Raw genomic sequence first — 22500 nt, 5'->3', positions numbered from 1 at the left:
GAGCACCTTGCGTGACAGGAGATGACAAAAAAACAGAGAGTAGTGACAGCATGGATATTTATTCGTGAGACAGCAGGACAAACAGCAACGTTTCCACACATTGCTGTTTGTCCTGCTGTCTCATGAATAAATATCCATGCTGTCACTACTCTCTGTTTTTTTTATATCATTACCTTGACCTTGGAAGCAGGTCATTGTGACTTTGCAGGATAGCACCTGTGTGCTGGACTTTACTCTACTTCTCCGTGACAGGAGATGACCACAGGAGAGAGTTGCTAATTGTTCTCCTATAAAATACTGTAAAACCAGCAGGTCAGGGCTATAGTGGTAGCTGCCGTCGCTCAATGGACGATCCCTGCACCCTAATGCCACCCTGCCATATGTATTTCACTATTGAGAAGTCATTTATCGCTTCAGTTCCCTGTAGCAAAGCAGTGATTTCACCCCAACGTCTAGCAATAAACACTAAGGGCTGACTAACACTCTGGCTACAGCAGCAGCACACACAAAGTAATGCATTTACTGCCTTGGCTGTTGCTAACGCACATTAAACAGTGATTTGACTCCTCACTTGGCTGTGAGCAGCACGCAAATGTTATTTTGACCACATTTGACTGCTGGCAGTTATTTTACCCTTCATAGCTTCCAGTAATAAATCAAAAGCAGTGATTTTATCACCTGTGATTACCAGTAGTATCACACAAGCAATCCAGTGTTGCTGGATGTACATATATGCCTCTTGTCGTTGGCTCGCCTGATGGGCTCAGCTAGCTCCCAGTAATGCAATGATGCTCATTCAACAAAGAATACCAAGAGAACAAAGCAAATTTGATAAAAGTAAAATGTAACGTTGTTTAAAATTTAAAATAGTTTAAAATGTTCTACCTGAATCAAGAACCAACAGGTTTGGATTTTATGTCCCTTTAATACAAACAGACACCTAGATTACGAGTTTTGCGCTAAACGGTGTGAAACGAATGCCAAAACAATTGCGTTATTGCACTCTCCATAGCGCTACCATTACGAGTTACTGAAAAGCCTCCTTGTGCTGTGCGTTAAGCTCCATACCCCACAAAAGCCAAGGGCTGAGTTTACATGCTCGTGCACACTTTCCCCCATAGACATCAATGGGGAGAAAATTTTTGAAAAAAAAACACTTGGCAAATCGCCGTAACGCAACCCCATAGATGTCTATGGGGAAAAGAAAGTTACGTTTAAACCTAACATAAACCCCAAGTCTAAACACCCCTAATCAGCCGTCCCCGACATCGGCGACACTAATAAAAGTTATTAACCCTTATTCCGCCGCTCCCCAGCATCGCAGACACTAATAAGTTATTAACCCCTATTCCACCGCTCCCCAACATCGCAGACACTAATAAGTTATTAACCCCTATTCCACCGCTCCCCAACATCGCAGACACTAATAAGTTATTAACTCCTATTCCGTCGCTCCCCAACATCGCAGACACTAATAAGTTATTAACCATTATTCCGCCGCTCCCCAACATCGCAGACACTAATAAGTTATTAACCATTATTCTGCCGCTTCCCAACATCGCTGAAACTAAATATAATTATTAACCCCTATTCCGCTGCTCCCCAACATCACCGACACTAATAAAAGTTATTAACCCTATTCCGCCGCTCCACGACATCGCTCAAAATAAATATAATTATTAACCCCATTCCACTGCTCCCCGACATCGCCGACACCAAAATAAACCTATTACCTCCTAAACCGCCGCCTCCCCCCCACTTCGCAAAACACTAAATTAAACTGTTAAGCCTTAAACCTAACACCCCCCCTAACTTTAAATTAAAATTACAATATAACTATCTTAAAATAAATAAATAAAAACTTACCTGTGAAATAAAAAAAACTCTAAATTAACCTAACATGCTAATAAAATAAAAAACTACCAATTAAAAAATCTAAATGACAAATTTTAAAAAAACTAACACTACAAAAATATTTTAAAAATCTAAAATTACAAAAAAATAATAAACACTAAATTACAAAAAATAAAAAAATAAATTATCAAAAATAAAAACAATTACACCTAATCTAATAGCCCTATAAAAATAAAAAGCCCTCCAATAAACTACCAATAGCCCTTAAAAGGGCCTTTTTTAGGGAATTGCCCTAAGTTAAACAGCTCTTTTACCTGGCAAAAAATACAAAATCCCCCCAAAAGTAAAACCCACCACCCAACCAACCAACCCTCCAAAATAAAAAACTAAGATACCCATTGCCCTAAAGGTCATTCAGCTCTTTTTCACTGCCCTTTTAAAAGGGCATTCAGCTTGTTTACACTTTGCCCAAAGCCCTAATCTGGAAAAAAAAAAAAAAAATACCTAACACTAACCCCAGAATATCTACTCACGGTTCCTGAAGTCCGGAATCGGATATCCATCTCCATCCATGCGGCGACATCTTCATCCATTGCGGGGGCGCGTTCTATCTTCATAAACAGCCAATAGGATGAGAGCTACTGAAATCCTATTGGCTGTTGAAATCAGGTTTTATTTAGGTTTTCAATTTTTTCGTAGTGTTAGTTTTTTATTTAATTTGTAATTTAGGTTTTTTATTGGTAGTATTTTTTATTTTATTAGAATAATAATGTTAGGTTAATTTATAGTTTAATGTTTATTTTTATTTCGCAGGTAAGTTTATTTATTTATGTATTTATTTATTATTATATTTCTCCAACATAGGTGTGTCCGGTCCACGGCGTCATCCTTACTTGTGGGATATTCTCTTCCCCAACAGGAAATGGCAAAGAGCCCAGCAAAGCTGGTCATATGATCCCTCCTAGGCTCCGCCCCAGTCATTCTCTTTGCCGTTGCACAGGCAACATCTCCACGGAGATGGCTAAGAGTTTTTTGGTGTTTAAATGTAGTTTTTATTCTTCAATCAAGTGTTTGTTATTTTAAAATAGTGCTGGTATGTACTATTTACTCTGAAACAGAAAAGAGAAGAAGATTTCTGTTTGTGAGAGGAAGATGATTTTAGCAAACGTTACTAAAATCGATTGCTGTTTCCACACAGGACTGTTGAGATGAAGTAACTTCAGTTGGGGGAAGCAGTTGGCAGACTTTTTCTGCCTGAGGTATGATGGCCACATTTCTAACACGACTTGGTAATGCTGGAAGGCTGTCATTTTCCCTATGGGTAAGCCATTTTCTTAGTTTAAGTAAAAGAATAAAGGCTTTATAAGGGCTTAAAAAACTGGTAGACATTTTTCTGGGCTGAAACGATTACTTGCTAAGCATATTTGACAGATTATAGTGCTTTATAATTATTATAATCTTGGGGATTGTTGTTAAAAAACGGCAGGCACTGTATGGACACCTTTTTCAGATGGGGGCCTTTCTCTAGTCATAGGCAGAGCCTCATTTTCGCGCCACTAATGCGCAGTTGTTTTTGGAAGGCAAGGCATGCAGATGCATGTGTGAGGAGCTAAGATCCACTGAAAAAGCTTATAGAAGGCGTCATTTGGTATCGTATTCCCCTCTGGGCTTGGTTGGGTCTCAGCAAAGCAGATTCCTGGGACTGTATAGGGGTTAAATGTAAAAACGGCTCCGGTTCCGTTATTTTAAGGGTTAAAGCTTTCAAATTTGGTGTGCAATACTTTTAAGGCTTTAAGACACTGTGGTGAAATTTTGGTGAATTTTGAATAATTGCTTCATATTTTTTCGCATATTCAGTAATAAAGTGTGTTCTGTTTAAAATTTAAAGTGACAGTAACGGTTTTATTTTAAAACGTTTTTTGTGCTTTGTTGACAAGTTTAAGCCTGTTTAACATGTCTGAACCATCAGATAAACGATGTTCTATGTGTATGGAAGCCAATGTGTCTCCCCATTTAAATATATGTGATAATTGTGACATGGTGTCCAAACAAAGTAGGGACAATGATGCCACAGATAATAATAGTGCCCAAGATGATTCTTCAGATGAGGGGAGTAAGCATGGTACTGCATCACCCCCTTCTGTGTCTACACCAGTTTTGCCCACACAAGAGGCCCCTAGTACATCTAGTGCGCCAATACTTATTACTATGCAACAATTAACGGCTGTTATGGATAATTCTATTGCAAATATTTTATCTAAAATGCCTACTTATCAAAGAAAGCGCGATTGCTCTGTTTTAAACACTGAAGAGCAAGAGGACGCTGATGATAACGCTTCTGACATACCCTCACACCAATCTGAAGGGGCCAGGAGGGAGGTTTTGTCTGAGGGTGAAATTTCAGATTCAGGGAAAATTTCTCAACAAGCTGAACCTGATGTTGTAACATTTAAATTTAAATTAGAACATCTCCGCGCACTGCTTAAGGAGGTATTATCTACTCTGGATGATTGTGACAATTTGGTCATTCCAGAGAAATTATGTAAGATGGATAAGTTCCTAGAGGTTCCGGTGCCCCCCCGATGTTTTTCCTATACCTAAGCGGGTGGCGGATATAGTAAACAAGGAATGGGAAAGGCCCGGCATACCTTTTGTGCCTCCCCCTATATTTAAGAAATTATTTCCTATAGTCGACCCCAGAAAGGACTTATGGCAGACAGTCCCTAAGGTCGAGGGGGCGGTCTCTACTCTAAACAAACGCACTACTATTCCCATAGAAGATAGTTGTGCTTTTAAAGATCCTATGGATAAAAAATTAGAGGGTTTGCTTAAAAAAATGTTTGTTCAGCAAGGTTACCTTCTTCAACCAATTTCATGCATTGTTCCTGTCACTACGGCGGCGTGTTTCTGGTTCGAAGAACTAGAAAAGTCGCTCGATAAAGAATCTTCGTATGAGGAGGTTATGGGCAGAGTTCATGCACTTAAATTGGCTAACTCTTTTATTCTAGATGCCGCTTTGCAATTAGCGAGATTAGCGGCGAAAAATTCGGGGTTTGCTATCGTGGCGCGCAGAGCGCTCTGGCTGAAGTCTTGGTCAGCGGATGTGTCTTCCAAGACAAAATTACTTAACATCCCTTTCAAGGGCAAAACACTGTTTGGGCCTGATTTGAAAGAGATTATTTCAGACATCACCGGAGGAAAGGGCCACGCCCTTCCTCAGGATAGGTCTTTTAAGGCTAGAAATAAGCCTAATTTTCGTCCCTTTCGCAGAAACGGACCAGCCTCTACTTCTACATCCTCTAAGCAAGAGGGTAATACTTCTCAACCCAAACCAGCCTGGAGACCGATGCAAGGCTGGAACAAGGGTAAGCAGGCCAAGAAGCCTGCCACTGCTACCAAAACAGCATGAAGGGATGGCCCCCGATCCGGGACCGGATCTGGTGGGGGGCAGACTTTCTCTCTTTGCTCAGGCCTGGGCAAGAGATGTTCAGGATCCTTGGGCACTAGAAATAGTTTCTCAAGGTTATCTCCTAGAATTCAAGGAACTACCCCCAAGGGGAAGGTTCCACAGGTCTCAATTATCTTCAAACCAAATAAAAAGACAGGCATTCTTACATTGTGTAGAAGACCTGTTAAGGATGGGAGTAATTCATCCAGTTCCAATAAGAGAACAAGGGATGGGGTTTTACTCCAACCTGTTCATAGTTCCCAAAAAAGAGGGAACGTTCAGACCAATTCTAGATCTCAAGATCCTAAACAAATTTCTCAGGGTTCCATCGTTCAAAATGGAAACCATTCGAACTATCCTTCCTACCATCCAGGAAGGTCAATTCATGACCACGCTGGATTTAAAGGATGCGTACCTCCATATTCCTATCCACAAGGAACATCATCAGTTCCTAAGGTTCGCTTTTCTGGACAAGCATTACCAGTTTGTGGCACTTCCATTCGGATTAGCCACTGCTCCGAGAATTTTCACAAAGGTACTAGGGTCCCTTCTAGCGGTTCTAAGACCAAGGGGCATTGCAGTAGTACCGTACTTGGACGACATCCTGATTCAAGCGTCGTCTCTGTCAAAAGCAAAGGCTCATACGGACATCGTCCTAGCCTTTCTCAGATCTCACGGATGGAAAGTAAACATAGAAAAAAGTTCTCTTTCCCCGTCAACAAGAGTTCCCTTCTTGGGAACAATAATAGACTCCTTAGAAATGAGAATTTTTATGACAGAGGTCAGAAAATCAAAACTTCTAAGCTCTTGTCAAATTCTTCATTCTGTTCTTCATCCTTCCATAGCACAGTGCATGGAAGTAATAGGATTGATGGTTGCGGCAATGGACATAGTTCCTTTTGCACAAATTCATCTAAGACCATTACAACTGTGCATGCTCAGACAGTGGAATGGGGATTATACAGACTTGTCTCCGACGATTCAAGTAGATCAAAGGACCAGAGATTCACTCCGTTGGTGGCTAATCCTGGACAATCTGTCACAGGGAATGAGCTTCCGCAGACCAGAGTGGGTCATTGTCACGACCGACGCCAGTCTGGTGGGCTGGGGCGCGGTCTGGGAACCCCTGAAATCTCAGGGTCTATGGTCTCGGGAAGAATCTCTTCTCCCGATAAACATTCTGGAACTGAGAGCGATATTCAATGCTCTCAAAGCTTGGCCTCATCTAGCAAAGGCCAAATTCATAAGGTTTCAATCAGACAACATGACGACAGTTGCTTATATCAACCATCAGGGGGGAACAAGGAGTTCCCTGGCGATGGAGGAAGTGACCAAGATAATTCAATGGGCGGAGGATCACTCCTGCCACTTGTCTGCAATCCACATCCCAGGAGTGGAAAATTGGGAAGCGGATTTTCTGAGTCGTCAGACATTCCATCCGGGGGAGTGGGAACTCCACCCGGAAATCTTTGCCCAAATAACTCAATTATGGGGCATTCCAGACATGGATCTGATGGCGTCTCGCCAGAACTTCAAGGTTCCTTGTTACGGGTCCAGATCCAGGGATCCCAAGGCGACTCTAGTAGATGCACTAGTAGCACCTTGGACCTTCAACCTAGCTTATGTATTCCCACCGTTTCCTCTCATTCCCAGGCTGGTAGCCAGGATCAATCAGGAGAGGGCTTCGGTGATCTTGATAGCTCCTGCGTGGCCACGCAGGACTTGGTATGCAGACCTGGTGAATATGTCATCGGCTCCACCATGGAAGCTACCTTTGAGACAGGACCTTCTTGTTCAAGGTCCATTCGAACATCCGAATCTGGTTTCTCTCCAACTGACTGCTTGGAGATTGAACGCTTGATTTTATCAAAGCGTGGGTTTTCAGATTCTGTAATAGATACTCTTATTCAGGCTAGAAAGCCTGTAACTAGAAAGATTTACCATAAGATATGGAAAAAATATATCTATTGGTGTGAATCTAAAGGATTCACATGGAACAAGATAAAAATTCCTAGGATTTTATCCTTTCTACAAGAGGGTTTGGAGAAGGGATTATCTGCAAGTTCTCTGAAGGGACAGATTTCTGCGTTATCTGTTTTACTTCACAAAAGGCTGGCAGCTGTGCCAGACGTTCAGGCGTTTGTTCAGGCTCTGGTTAGAATCAAGCCTGTTTACAGACCTTTGACTCCTCCCTGGAGTCTCAATCTAGTTCTTTCAGTTCTTCAAGGGGTTCCGTTTGAACCCTTACATTCCGTAGATATTAAGTTATTATCTTGGAAAGTTTTGTTTTTGGTTGCAATTTCTTCTGCTAGAAGAGTTTCAGAGTTATCTGCTCTGCAGTGTTCTCCACCCTATCTGGTGTTCCATGCAGATAAGGTGGTTTTGCGTACTAAGCCTGGTTTTCTTCCGAAAGTTGTTTCCAACAAGAATATTAACCAGGAGATAGTTGTACCTTCTTTGTGCCCGAATCCAGTTTCAAAGAAGGAACGTTTGTTACACAATTTGGACGTGGTCCGTGCTCTAAAATTCTATTTAGAGGCCACTAAAGATTTCAGACAAACTTCTTCTTTGTTTGTTGTTTATTCTGGTAAAAGGAGAGGTCAAAAAGCAACTTCTACCTCTCTTTCCTTTTGGCTTAAAAGCATTATCCGTTTGGCTTATGAGACTGCCGGACGGCAGCCTCCTGAAAGAATCACAGCTCACTCCACTAGGGCTGTGGCTTCCACATGGGCCTTCAAGAACGAAGCTTCTGTTGACCAGATATGTAAGGCAGCGACTTGGTCTTCACTGCACACTTTTGCCAAATTTTACAAATTCGATACTTTTGCTTCTTCAGAGGCTATTTTTGGGAGAAAGGTTTTGCAAGCCGTGGTGCCTTCCATTTAGGTGACCTGATTTGCTCCCTCCCTTCATCCGTGTCCTAAAGCTTTGGTATTGGTTCCCACAAGTAAGGATGACGCCATGGACCGGACACACCTATGTTGGAGAAAACAGAATTTATGCTTACCTGATAAATTACTTTCTCCAACGATGTGTCCGGTCCACGGCCCGCCCTGGTTTTTTTAATCAGGTCTGATGAATTATTTTCTCTAACTACAGTCACCACGGTATCATATGGTTTCTCCTATGCATATTTCCTCCTGTACGTCGGTCGAATGACTGGGGTAGGCGGAGCCTAGGAGGGATCATATGACCAGCTTTGCTGGGCTCTTTGCCATTTCCTGTTGGGGAAGAGAATATCCCACAAGTAAGGATGATGCCGTGGACCGGACACACCGTTGGAGAAAGTAATTTATCAGGTAAGCATAAATTCTGTTATTGTAATTTTAATTTAAAGTTAGGGGGGGTTAGGTTTAGGGGTTAATAGGTTTATTTAGTGGTGGCGATATGGGGAGCCGGAGGTTTAGGGGTTAATAGGTTTATTTAGTGGCGGCGATATGGGGGACCGGATGTTTAGGGGTTAATAGGTTTATTTAGTGTCGGCGATGTCGGGGAGCGGTGGTTTAGGTGTTAATATATTTAAATAGTGTTGGCGATGTGGGTGGGCGGCAGATTAGAGGTTAGAACTTTATTTTATAGTCGCGATGGCAGCAGATTCAGGGTTAATAGGTTTAATATAGTGTTTGCGATGTGGGTGGCAGTTTAGGGGTTAATAGGTAGTTTATGGTTGTTAGTGTACTTTGTAACAGTTTATTTATGAGTTTTGTGAAACAGTTTTGTTTCGCGAAATCCATAACTACTGGTTTCATATGGCGGTATAGATTGTGCCGGTGTAGGCTGTAACACAAGCATTTAAGCCGGACCACACAACCTGTAATACGGGCGCTATGAAAATCCCGCTCTCAAACGTCATTTTTTGGAGTGCGGAATGGACCTTGTGTTACAGGCAAAAATGCTTGCGGTATAGCTATACCGTCATGACTTGTTATATGCGTTCCTGGCCATTCCAGCGTAATGTCCAATTTTTCAGCATTAAAAGCCGTACCACAAAACTCGTAATCTAGCCGAGAGTGTTTTATTTAGTTGCTGGCTGGTTATGTAAACAATTAAAGGGTCCAGCATTTTGTTTAGATTTTATTGGATAGCCGGTTGAAATACTGGAATGTCTAGTACAGTACTAGACACCGGTGTGAGCGTTAAAGGGACAGTCTACTTGAAAATTGTTATTGTTTAAAAAGATAGATAATCCCTTTATAACCCATTCCCCAGTTTTGCACAACACTGCAGATACCCCCCTTATTCTTTTGACGGACTTGCATTTTAGCCAATCAGTGCTGACTCATAAATAACTCCAAAGAAGTGAGGATAATGTTATCTATATGGCACATATCAACTAGCGCTGTCTAGCTGTTACAAACTGTCAAAATGCACTGAGATAAGAGACAGTCTTCTTGGGCCTAGACATTAGCATATGAGCCTACCTTGGTTTAGCTTTCAACTAAAAACACCAAGAGAACAAAGCAAATCTATACTATAATCGCGTTTGTAACGCGTCCGTCGGTGTCGCCAGTTGCGCACGCATCCTCAAAAGAATGTTGGCAGCGCGAGGCAGCCAAAAGAATTCTTTCACCACCCTGCCATTTTTGGAATCCACCGGGATACAGCGTAAGCTCAATAAGTATTAAAAAAAAAAAAAACTACCTAATAAAATTAATAACCCCTAAATCAGCAAACCCCAACATCACAAGCCCTCTAACCTAACACCCCCTAAATTTACCCTTAATTAAAATTAAAAAAAAAATTACTACATTACAATAGAAAATAAAAAAAAATTGCATTAATCTAATTACAGAAAATAAAAAAATGCTAACATTACAAAAAATAATAAACACTAAACACTAAAATAAAATAAAATAATAAACACTAAAATAAAAAAATGAAACCTAATCCCTATGAAAATAAAAAAGCCCCCCAAAATAAAAAAAAACCCATTCTAATGCTAAACTACCAATAGCCCTTAAAAGTGCTTTTTTGTAGGGCATTGCCCTAAAGAAATCAGCTCTTTTACATAACAAATAAACCAAGTAGCTCCTAACAGTAAAACCCCCTACCCACCAAACACCCCAAAATAAAAAAAAAACTTAACACTAATAAACCTAAACTACCCATTGCCCCTAAAGGGGCATTTGTATGGGCATTGCCCTTAAAAGGGCATTCAGCTTTTTTCACTGTCCTTAAAAGGGCATTCAGCTCTTTTTCAATTTGCCCCCCCCAAAAAAAAAACCCTAATCTAAAAAAACAAAACGCCAACAAAACAAAACATCTGGGAAGACCACTCCAGACCTCCACTCCGCGCCGCCTTCGCTGTGGATGAATATGATAGACCCGTCTGGAAGAAGACCTTCTCCGCCAGACTTCTGAAAACGAAACTACCTATTTGGGACATTAGTGGGGGATTTTTTCTGTTTTTTTTTTTTGGGGGGGGGAGGGGTTGTGTTTTAGATTCAGTTTTTTTTTGGGCAAATTGCAAAAGAGCTGAATGCCCTTTTAAGGACAGTGAAAAATAGCTGAATGCCCTTTTAAGGGCAATGTCAATACAAATGCCCGTTTAGGGGCAATGGGTAGTTTAAGTTTATTAGTGTTAGGTTTGTTTTATTTTGGGGGGGGTGGGTGGGGGGGTTTACTGTTAGAGGGGTCTGTTTATTTTTAATGTAAAAGAGACAATTTCTTTATGGCAATGCCCTACAAAAGGTCCTTTTAAGGGCTATTGGTAGTTTAGTATTAGATTAGGGGGTGTTTTTATTTTGGGGGGGATTTTTCATTTTTATAGGGGTATTAGTTTAGGTTTAATTTTATTATTTTGGATAACTTTGTCTATTTTTTTTCTGTATTTTTACTTTTTTGTAGCTTGGGGGTTTCATTTTTAACACACAGACTGCCCTCTGAGCGGGGTTATCAACTGGTTTAATGATAAAAGTAAAATGACATGCCCTATCTGAATCATGAAAGTTTACATTTGACTAGACTGTCCCTTTAAGTTAAATTGTGCAGAAAGAATGATTGAGATGTAATAGGAGGTCGCATAGATGTAAGAGGAGGTGTCTGACTAATTAGAAAACATTTGTTAAAGAAGAAAGGTTAGAAATACTATGGCATAATATAAAGTGCACATTTATTACCCTTGTGTATTTATTTTACATTTTATTTCTCTGGGAAACGTTATCAACAAACCGTGTAACAGCTCCTACTGGGTTTTCAACATATTCTTAAAGGGACATGTAACTCCAATTTTTTTCCTTCATGATTCAGATAGAGCATGCAGTTTTAAATAACTTTACAATGTACTTTTATTATCTTGCTTTGTTTTTTATTGAACAGAGGCTCAGGAGCAGTAATGCACTACTGGGATCTAGTTGCTGGTTGGGGCTGTACATATATGCCTCTTGTCATTGGCTCACCTGGTGTGCTCAGCTAGCTCCCAGTAATGCATTGCTGCTCCTTCAACAAAGTATACCAAAAGAATGAAGCAAATTTGATAAAAGTAAATTGTTCTATCTGAATCAAGAAATAACAGTTTTGGATTTCAGATCCCTTTAATAGTAACATAAATAGGAAATAGTAACAGGAATGTTTGTTTAAAATACATTTTTTAATGAATGAAACAGTCTGAGGTGCTGTGCAACCAACTCAGTATCTCATAAGCTATTGGTGGTTGTGGGTTTTGTTTTTATTTTAAATCCTAGTTCTGGCTGTTGCCACCAAACTGTCTTCTGCTAGTACAGACAGATTTCATGCATTTAATAATCCAGATGTTTTTGCTGTGATTAATGAGAATATTTCACTATTCTGCTTCTGTTGAGTCATTTGCTTGATTTTTACCAGAAGTCAGATCTCTGTAGTGGGTGTGCTGTATAAGCTCTGTAGCTACATATCTCTGTACTAGTGGGTGTGCTGTATAAGCTCTGTAGCTACAGATCTCTGTAGTGGGTGTGCTGTATAAGCTCTGTAGCTACATATCTCTGTACTAGTGGGTGTGCTGTATAAGCTCTGTAGCTACAGATCTCTGTAGTGGGTGTGCTGTATAAGCTCTGTAGCTACATATCTCTGTACTAGTGGGTGTGCTGTATAAGCTCTGTAGCTACAGATCTCTGTAGTGGGTGTGCTGTATAAGTTGTGTAGCTACAGATCTCTGTAGTGGGTGTGCTGTATACGCTCTGTAGCTACAGATCTCTGTAGTGGGTGTGCTGTATAAGCTCTGTAGCTTCAAATCTCTGTAGTGGGTGTGTTGTATACGTTCTGTAGCTACATATCTCTGTAGTGGGTGTGCTGTATAAGCTATGTAGCTACATATCTCTGTAGTGGGTGTGCTGTATAAGCTCTGTAGCTACATATCTCTGTAGTGGGTGTGCTGTATAAGCTCTGTAGCTACATATCTCTGTAGTGGGTGTGCTGTATAAGCTCTGTAGCTACATATCTCTGTAGTGGGTGTGCTGTATAAGCTCTGTAGCTACAGATCTCTGTAGTGGGTGTGCTGTATAAGCTCTATAACTACAGATCTCTGTAGTGGGTGTGCTGTATAAGCTCTGTAGCTACATATCTCTGTAGTGGGTGTGCTGTATAAGCTCTGTAGCTACATATCTCTGTACTAGTGGGTGTGCTGTATATGCTCTGTAGCTACAGATCTCTGTAGTGGGTGTGCTGTATAAGCTCTGTAGCTTCAGATCTCTGTAGTGGGTGTGTTGTATACGTTCTGTAGCTACATATCTCTGTAGTGGGTGTGCTGTATAAGCTCTGTAGCTACATATCTCTGTACTAGTGGGTGTCCTGTATAATCTCTGTAGCTACATATCTCTGTAGTGGGTGTGCTGTATACGCTCTGTAGTTACAGATCTCTGTAGTTACAGATCTCTGTAGTCGGTGTGCTGTATACGCTCTGTAGTTACAGACCTCTGTAGTGGGTGTGCTTTATACGCTCTGTAGCTACATATCTCTGCAGTGGGTGTGCTGTATACGCTCTGTAGCTACAGATCTCTGTAGTGGGTGTGTTGTATACGCTCTGTAGCTACAGATCTCTGTAGTGGGTGTGTTGTATAAGCTCTGTAGCTACAGATCTCTGTAGTAGGTGTGCTGAATACGATCTGTAGTTACAGATCTCTGTAGTGGGTGTGCTGTATAAGTTGTGTAGCTACAGATCTCTGTAGTGGGTGTGCTGTATACGCTCTGTAGCTACAGATCTCTGTAGTGGGTGTGCTGTATAAGCTCTGTAGCTACAGATCTCTGTAGTGGGTGTGCTGTATAAGCTCTGTAGCTACAGATCTCTGTACTAGTGGGTGTGCTGTATAAGCTCTGTAGCTACAGATCTCTGTAGTGGTGGTTGTGGGTTTTGTTTTTATTTTAAATCCTAGTTCTGGCTGTTGCCACCAAACTGTCTTCTGCTAGTACAGACACATTTCATGCATTTAATAATCCAGATGTTTTTGCTGTGATTGATGAGAATATTTCACTATTCTGCTTCTGTTGAGTCATTTGCTTGATTTTTACCAGAAGTCAGATCTCTGTAGTGGGTGTGTTGTATATGCTATGCAGCTACAGATCTCTGTAGTGGGTGCGCTGTATAAGCTCTGTAGCTACAGATCTCTGTAGTGGGTGTGCTGTATAAGCTCTGTAGCTACAGATCTCTGTAGTGGGTGTGCTGTATAAGCTCTATAACTACAGATCTCTGTAGTGGGTGTGCTGTATAGGCTCTGTAGCTACATATCTCTGTAGTGGGTGTGCTGTATAAGCTCTGTAGCTACATATCTCTGTACTAGTGGGTGTGCTGTATAATCTCTGTAGCTACAGATCTCTGTAGTGGGTGTGTTGTATAAGTTGTGTAGCTACAGATCTCTGTAGTGGGTGTTCTGTATACGCTCTGTAGCTACAGATCTCTGTAGTGGGTGTGCTGTATAAGCTCTGTAGCTACAGATCTCTGTAGTGGGTGTGCTGTATATGCTCTGTAGCTACAGATCTCTGCAGTGGGTGTGCTGTATACGCTCTGTAGCTACAGATCTCTGTAGTGGTTGTGCTGTATACGCTCTGTAGCTACAGATCTCTGTAGTTGGTGTGCTGTATAAGCTCTGTAGCTACAGATCTCTGTAGTGGGTGCGCTGTATACGCTCTGTAGCTACAGATCTCTGTAGTGGGTGTGCTGTATAAGCTCTGTAGCTACAGATCTCTGTAGTGGGTGTGCTGTATAAGCTCTGTAGCTACATATCTCTGTACTAGTGGGTGTCCTGTATAAGCTCTGTAACTACAGATCTCTGTAGTGGGTGTGCTGTATAAGCTCTGTAGCTACAGATCTCTGTAGTGGGTGTGCTGTATACACTCTGTAGCTACAGATCTCTGTAGTGGGTGTGCTGTATACGCTCTGTAGCTACAGATCTCTGTAGTGGGTGTGCTGTATACGCCCTGTAGCTACAGATCTCTGTAGTGGTTGTGCTGTATACGCTCTGTAGCTACAGATCTCTGTAGTGGGTGTGCTGTATAAGCTCTGTAGCTACAGATCTCTGTAGTGGGTGCGCTGTATACGCTCTGTAGCTACAGATCTCTGTAGTGGGTGTGCTGTATATGCTCTGTAGCTACAGATCTCTGCAGTGGGTGTGCTGTATACACTCTGTAGCTACAGATCTCTGCAGTGGGTGTGCTGTATACGCTCTGTAGCTACAGATCTCTGCAGTGGGTGTGCTGTATACACTCTGTAGCTACAGATCTCTGTAGTGGTTGTGCTGTATACGCTCTGTAGCTACAGATCTCTGTAGTGGTTGTGCTGTATAAGCTCTGTAGCTACAGATCTCTGTAGTGGGTGTGTTGTATAAGCTCTGTAGCTACAGATCTCTGTAGTGGGTGTGCTGTGCTGTATAAGCTCTGTAGCTACAGATCTCTGGAGTGGGTGTGCTGTATAAGCTCTGTAGCTACATATCTCTGTAGTGGGTGTGCTATATAAGCTCTGTAGCTATAGATCTCTGTAGTGGGTGTGCTGTATAAGCTCTGTAGCTACATATCTCTGTACTAGTGGGTGTGCTGTATAAGCTCTGTAGCTATAGATCTCTGTAGTGGGTGTGCTGTATAAGCTCTGTAGCTACATATCTCTGTAGTGGGTGTGCTGTATAAGCTCTGTAGCTAAAGATCTCTGTAGTGGGTGTGCTGTATAAGCTCTGTAGCTTCAGATCTCTGTAGTGGGTGTGTTGTATACGTTCTGTAGCTACATATCTCTGTAGTGGGTGTGATGTATAAGCTCTGTAGCTACATATCTCTGTAGTGGGTGTGCTGTATAAGCTATGTAGCTACATATCTCTGTACTAGTGGGTGTCCTGTATAATCTCTGTAGCTACATATCTCTGTAGTGGGTGTGCTGTATACGCTCTGTAGTTACAGATCTCTGTAGTTACAGATCTCTGTAGTGGGTGTGCTGTATACGCTCTGTAGTTACAGATCTCTGTAGTGGGTGTGCTGTATACGCTCTGTAGCTACATATCTCTGCAGTGGGTGTGCTGTATACGCTCTGTAGCTATAGATCTCTGTAGTGGGTGTGTTGTATAAGCTCTGTAGCTACAGATCTCTGTAGTAGGTGTGCTGTATACGATCTGTAGTTACAGATCTCTGTAGTGGGTGTGTTGTATAAGCTCTGTAGCTATAGATCTCTGTAGTGGGTGTGCTGTATATGCTCTGTAGCTACAGATCTCTGTAGTGGGTGTGTTGTATATGCTCTGTAGCTACAGATCTCTGTAGTGGGTGTGTTGTATAAGCTCTGTAGCTACATATCTCTGTAGTGGGTGTGCTGTATACGCTCTGTAGCTACATATCTCTGTATTGGGTGTGCTGTATAAGCTCTGTAGCTACAGATCTCTGTAGTGGGTGTGCTCTATATGCTCTGTAGCTACATATCTCTGTAGTGGGTGTGCTGTATACGCTCTGTAGCTACATATCTCTGTATTGGGTGTGCTGTATAAGCTCTGTAGCTACAGATCTCTGTAGTGGGTGTGCTGTATATGCTCTGTAGCTACAGATCTCTGTAGTGGGTGTGCTGTATAAGCTCTGTAGCTACATATCTCTGTTTCCTCCGAGATCACAGTTCAGCTGTCTCTCCCACTCTCGCTTGACTTTGGGTGGAGTTGGCTTCTATTTTATTTGCTGAACAATAGAAAAGGAATTTACAAGGACTCATCTCCAAAAAAACTTGATTAAAATGCAGACTGGTCTTTTGTTTTTTTTTCTTTAAATATTAAATATTTCTAAAGAAATGAGAGCTGAATAGAATGAAAAGGAATGGACAGTGTGTCCAGCTGAATTCTGACTTTCCAGTAAACAATTCTGCAACACTTCTAAAAAATACATTAGTGCTGTTTTAGTTATGATAAATTCTGTACTATTGTAGGTTAGATGGGGATTTATTTGTTGATGAACACAGTGAGCAGTTGTAGGGGAACGGTTTACACTGGGGTTTGCTAATTCTGTTAATTAATGCATAGCTGGTGATGTGTTTATTATTGCATTGTTGTTTCATTTCTGTGATAAATTTGACTTGAGATGTCAGATTTAACCGTGCCCGTAAATATTCTATGTCAAGAAGTCACTCTTGGCCGCATTATATGACTAATATCTGTTTATCTTAAATGGTCCCCTAATGCCATGAAGTTTATCCTGAGGGACACAACTCAGAAATAATCAAAATACTAATCTAAGAAAATCTAAAATAATCTTGTACCCTATATGTGGAAGTTCTATGTGCACCCCACATCCAATCTAAACTAATGTAAACAAAATATAATTTATCTGTTGTAGTTCAGCACACGGAATCCACAGTAAAACCATAAGGTGGGTGATATTGATTCAATCAGTATCTGGGTATAATATACAAAACTCAGGTTGAGCTGGGGGTGGGAGATACACTAGGATCCTTTATAATAGTCGCATCATTTTAAATAACCAAAGCTCCAAAGTAATGCATTCAACTAAGACTTTGGAAGGTTGCATTTTGTTGTTCAAATAACAATGGTGTTTTATTGCACAAAATTGCCTGGAGAGTCAGGATGAATGAGCTCAGTGGACTTCAGTACCATTAACATTGTGCTCTTTATATTCTATTAAAGCTTTTAAAGCTTCTTTCTTTGATCATAGAGTATTCTGGGAGCTTTCCTAGTTGTGCATTAAAACATATTATGTAGCCAAATCTGGTAACTATGTTATCAACTTCTTTCAAGTGCATTGTGCCTCATAAAAGATAAGGTTGTCTCTTTAAATTTGAAAATTGCTATAAACTTAGCACTCATTGGATAGAGATTGTGGTTGAACACTTGAGTTCTAATCTTGGCTTGAACTTTATATAAACCCCATGATAATTTAAGTTTAGTTGGAACACTTTGGGATAATGGTCCATTGGGGATAAGATGTAATTGTAGCGGAGCACAGCTTGGTCTACTGGAGAAGTTGCTGCTTTCTCGCTTGCAGTCTCTGAGCAAACATCTCCTGTGGTTTGTGAAGATCTCCAGCTTGGAAACTGTTACTAATGCTCCCACTTGTTTGTCCCAAAGGCTGTGTGTCTGGGGAACCATTACAGTCTGGTTTATAAAAAGGATTTGGGGTAATGATGCATGCAGGAACTAGCAACACTATTAGCCCTAATCTCAAGAGGTGAGAATTGAACCAATCAAAATGCTTCTTCTGACAACATTCACAACTCTTAATCTCATGTTGGGTTGAGATGTTTAGCTCAATAATTCTCATCAAATTTTTAATCCTCTGCACAATTCTTCTTGGCTTCTTGCGTAACTTACATTTCTGAGATGTAATTGCTCCTAATTCTCAAACAAGTAACTCATCTGATAAGTTTTCTAGTACAGCTTATTCTATCACTCTGAGTGAATGCTCCATATGGTCTCTCGCCTCACTTCATTATAAAGATATTGAGTATGTGTCAATTTATATTCTAGCAGAAACCTGTTTTTTTATTTTTCTTACAAACACATAAACTTAAGGGGACACTGAACCCAGTTTTCTTTCTTTCATGATTCAGAGAGAGCAGAAATGTTAAGCACCTTTCTAATTTACTCCTAGTATCATTTTTTCTTCATTCTCTTTGTATCTTTATTTGTAAAAGCAGGAATGTAAGCCAGGAGCTGGCCTATTTTTGGTTCAGACCTGGGCAGCGCTTGCTGATTGGTGGCTACATGTAGTAATTAAGAAAATTGCATGCTCTATCTGAATCATAAAAGAAAAAAATTGGGTTTCATATCCCTTTAACAAAGGAATTCATTAGCAAAATATTTTAGATCAAGTAACCATTATATGATGTTTGAGGGTAGAAGGTTCACAGTGCATGGTCAAATACAGACATTTCACAAACACCAAGGAACAGGTCAACTAATTAATCAATGCATGGAACTGTTTTGTATATTATACCTGTGATGTGTCTTGTAAATATCTCACGTTGGATGAAAAAAACAACTTGGTGAACCAAAAATACTAACAGACATATCATTGGCTGATAGGTCTGCAGATGCTAATTGGTTAATAGAAACAATGCCCAGTAGCAGGAAGTACCACAACGTGCTGCTGTATTGGTCTCTGGATACATATAGACGGTTACATATAGACGGTTACATATAGACGGTTACATATAGACAATGTGTTCTTTACTTTTCCACCAAAAAAACACAAAATCATTTTAGAGTTCAATTTTCCTTTAATTATTATAAATATTATATTTTTTTCTGATGCTTTAATTATGGTTCCATGATAAAATAGTCCTAATTAACACACTCCAGCCAAATTGCTCTGTAGTTTCTTATATAATGTTTATTTTATTAACATAATTCTTATCTCTTTATTTTGCTTTTTCTTAATTTCAGTCGATGCTGCGATAAAAAGAGTTGTGGAAACCGTAATGAAACGCCCTCCGATCCGGTTATTATAGACAGGTAAGTGGTGCAATGTGCCTTCCTATTGAGACATTCATAATGTATTCCTTGTACAAGGCAGTGATGTGTCTTTTGACATTCTACTTCATTTCTACATAAGCGTGTCATTCGCAGCGGTATACGTATTCTCAAGAGTTGCTGTAATTAATGGATTTGGGTTTTATGTATCAGTGTGAATGGGAAATATTAATAGTGCAGTAACAATTAAAATATATGTTTTAGATTAATCTTTTGTTAGTGGGTTTTATTTTTTAACAAATTTAATTCTCGCGCTATGGCTGGTGATATTCATTTTCAACCTTGCCCATAACCTTTATAATATCTTCCAGAAAATTGTAACAATATCCACCATTTTACAAAGCTGATTTAGTTTTTTTGCGCTTACCAAAGTATGTCAGGTGAAGATCATTTTGACCCAATTACAGTCTGTTGGTATTGGACTCTCTCCTTGACGTAAAGGGGCAAAATGCTCTTTACAACCAGTATTTGAAAATGTGAAGCTTGTTTAAAAATGTGAAATACAAACATATTCAAATAATTCATATGAATAATTATGATGACTCTGTTATTTTACATATAAATATTATTTATTATATTCAGTATTGCAATATTACATAAGAAAATAAAAAACTAATTATCCAGATTTATATACATGAATAAAACCATTAAGAAAAATATTAACTAAACATAGATGTTTTTGAGCTAAAAAAATTCTACTCCAAATAAAAAAAATAGATATTTAACTAAAAATGTAATAATTATATAAAGGGTAAAAATAACATTAATTAGGGAGGCTAGAATATATTCTGAGGAAATCGGAACCCTGCACAGTGGTTGCTTTATCAGTGCAGGAAGTACGGTAATTTCTGTCTCCAGTTGACCAAGTAAAGGAGATAAGATAAACATATGTAAAAGGATTTTAAAGGGTTTTTTCCTGGTCTGTAAAACCATGTACAATTTGCTTCCAAAATGAGCTATAATTGCTTTTAAAGCATGTATTTGCATGTGTATATGTTTTGTAATGCAGATATTAAAGGGACAGTGTACACAAAAATGTTTATTGTTTAAAAAGATAGATAATGCCTTAACTACCCATTCCTCAGCTTTGCACAAACAACATTGTTAGATTACTATACTTTATAGTTTCAAAGGCTCTATTGACAGCCTCTTAATCACATGCTTTGCACAACAGGAGCCTGCTAGTTCATGTGGGCCATATAGATAACAATGTGTTCATGCCCGGGAAGTTATTTTAGAGTTAGCACAACACTGAACTAAATGCAACTCAATAGATTTTAGTCAGTCATGTGATCAGGGGGCTGTCAGAAGATGCCTAAAATGAAGGTAAATTTTAGTGAATAAAAATACTATTAAAAAGTCTACAAAGCAGCCGTTTTGATTAAAAACTTAGCTTTTTTTCTTTTCACAGCCAGAGCAGCTTCCCCCTCTCTTCACACGTCAGCAATGACTAATCCGGCTTCCTCCAATCACAGCATGGCCTCAGGCAATGACTACCCTGGGGGGAAAGTCGTGATTGGAGGAAGCCGGATTAGTCATTGCTGATGTGTGAAGAGTGGATTTCCAGGAGGGGGAAGCTGCTCTGGCTGTGAAAAGAAATAAAGGTAAGTTTTTAATCAAAACGGCTGCTTTGTAAACTTTGATGAATGAAAGTGCCCCTGTTTTTAATAGTATTTTTAAAAAAAAAGAATTTCATTCACCAAAGTTTACCTTCACTTTAAATACAAGGTAATTACAAAGGTAAAAAGTATATTAATATAACTGAGATAAGGAGCAGTCTGTAGAGGCTTAGATACAAGGTAATCACAGAAGTAAAAAGTATATTAATATAACTGAGATAAGGAGCAGTTGGCAGAGGCTTAGATACAAGGTAATCACAGAGGTAAAAAGTTATTAATATAACTGAGATAAGGAGCAGTCTGTAGAGGCTTAGATACAAGGTAATCACAGAGGTAAAAATTATATTAATATAACTGAGATAAGGAGCAGTCTGTAGAGGCTTAGATACATGGTAATCACAGAGGTAAAAAGTATATTAATATAACTGAGATAAGGAGCAGTCTGTAGAGGCTTAGACACAAGGTAATCACAGAGGTAAAAAGTATATTAATATAACTGAGATAAGGAGCAGTCTGCAGAGGCTTAGATACAGGGTAATCACAGAGGTAAAAAGTATATTAATATAACTGAGATAAGGAGTAGTCTGCAGAGGCTTAGATACAGGGTAATCACAGAGGTAAAAAGTATATTAATATAACTGAGATAAGGAGTCAGTCTGTAGAGGCTTAGATACAAGGTAATCACAGAGGTAAAAAGTATATTAATATAACTGAGATAAGGAGTCAGTCTGCAGAGGGTTAGATACAAGGTAATTACAGAGGTAAAAGGTGTATTAATATAACTGAGATAAGGAGCAGTCTGCAGAGGCTTAGCTACAAGGTAATCACAGAGGTAAAAAGTATATTAATATAACTGAGATAAGGGGCAGTCTGTGAAGGCTTAGCTACAAGGTAATCACAGAGGTAAAAAGTATATTAATATAACTGAGATAAGGAGCAGTCTGCAGAGGCTTAGATACAAGGTAATCACAGAGGTAAAAAGTATATTAATAAAACTGAGATAAGGAGCAGTCTGCAGAGGCTTAGATACAGGGTAATTACAGAGGTAAAAAGTATATTAATATAACTGAGATAAGGGGCAGTCTGCAGAGGCTTAGATACAGGGTAATCACAGAGGTACAAAGTATATTAATATAACTGAGATAAGGAGCAGTCTGCAGAGGCTTAGATACACAGTAATCACAGAGGCAAAAAGTATATTAATATAACTGAGATAAGGGGCAGTCTGCAGAGGCTTAGATACAGGGTAATCACAGAGGTACAAAGTATATTAATATAACTGAGATAAGGGGCAGTCTGCAGAGGCTTAGATACAGGGTAATCACAGAGGTACAAAGTATATTAATATAACTGAGATAAGGAGCAGTCTGCAGAGGCTTAGATACAGGGTAATCACAGAGGTAAAAAGTACATCAATATAACTGTGTTGGTTGTGCAAAACTAGGGAATGGGTAATTAAGGGATTATCTATCTTTTAAAACAATATAAAGTCTATTGTAGACTGTCCCTATGTATAATGCTGGTCGTTATGCCCTGGGCTTCTCTCTGTCACGATCACACTATTTCCCTGATTCCCCCATGAGTGGGGCACTGCAGAAATAGATTTGCATAGTTACTGATGGCCCTCTCTGCATCGGACAGTGGTGGTGCCGATCGTTGGTGAGTG

General features: G+C 39.8%; 1 protein-coding gene across 2 annotated transcripts in view; it reads left to right on the top strand.

Annotated features, from left to right (window-relative positions):
* LOC128650436 (transcription factor COE3-like) overlaps positions 1–22500 on the top strand; it is a 579037-nt gene that overhangs the window by 234884 nt on the left and 321653 nt on the right. For both annotated transcript variants that reach the window (XM_053704380.1, XM_053704379.1), the window contains exon 6: positions 19129–19197. In XM_053704380.1, coding sequence (XP_053560355.1) covers positions 19129–19197 — 69 coding nt within the window. The remainder of the gene's footprint in view (positions 1–19128; positions 19198–22500) is intronic.

Source organism: Bombina bombina, chromosome 2 (genome assembly GCF_027579735.1).
Source record: "Bombina bombina isolate aBomBom1 chromosome 2, aBomBom1.pri, whole genome shotgun sequence".
In the NCBI taxonomy this organism is placed as follows: domain Eukaryota; kingdom Metazoa; phylum Chordata; class Amphibia; order Anura; family Bombinatoridae; genus Bombina; species Bombina bombina.
The sequence above is the reverse complement of the archived record's forward strand: the minus strand, read 5'-3'. Positions and strand labels throughout refer to the sequence as shown.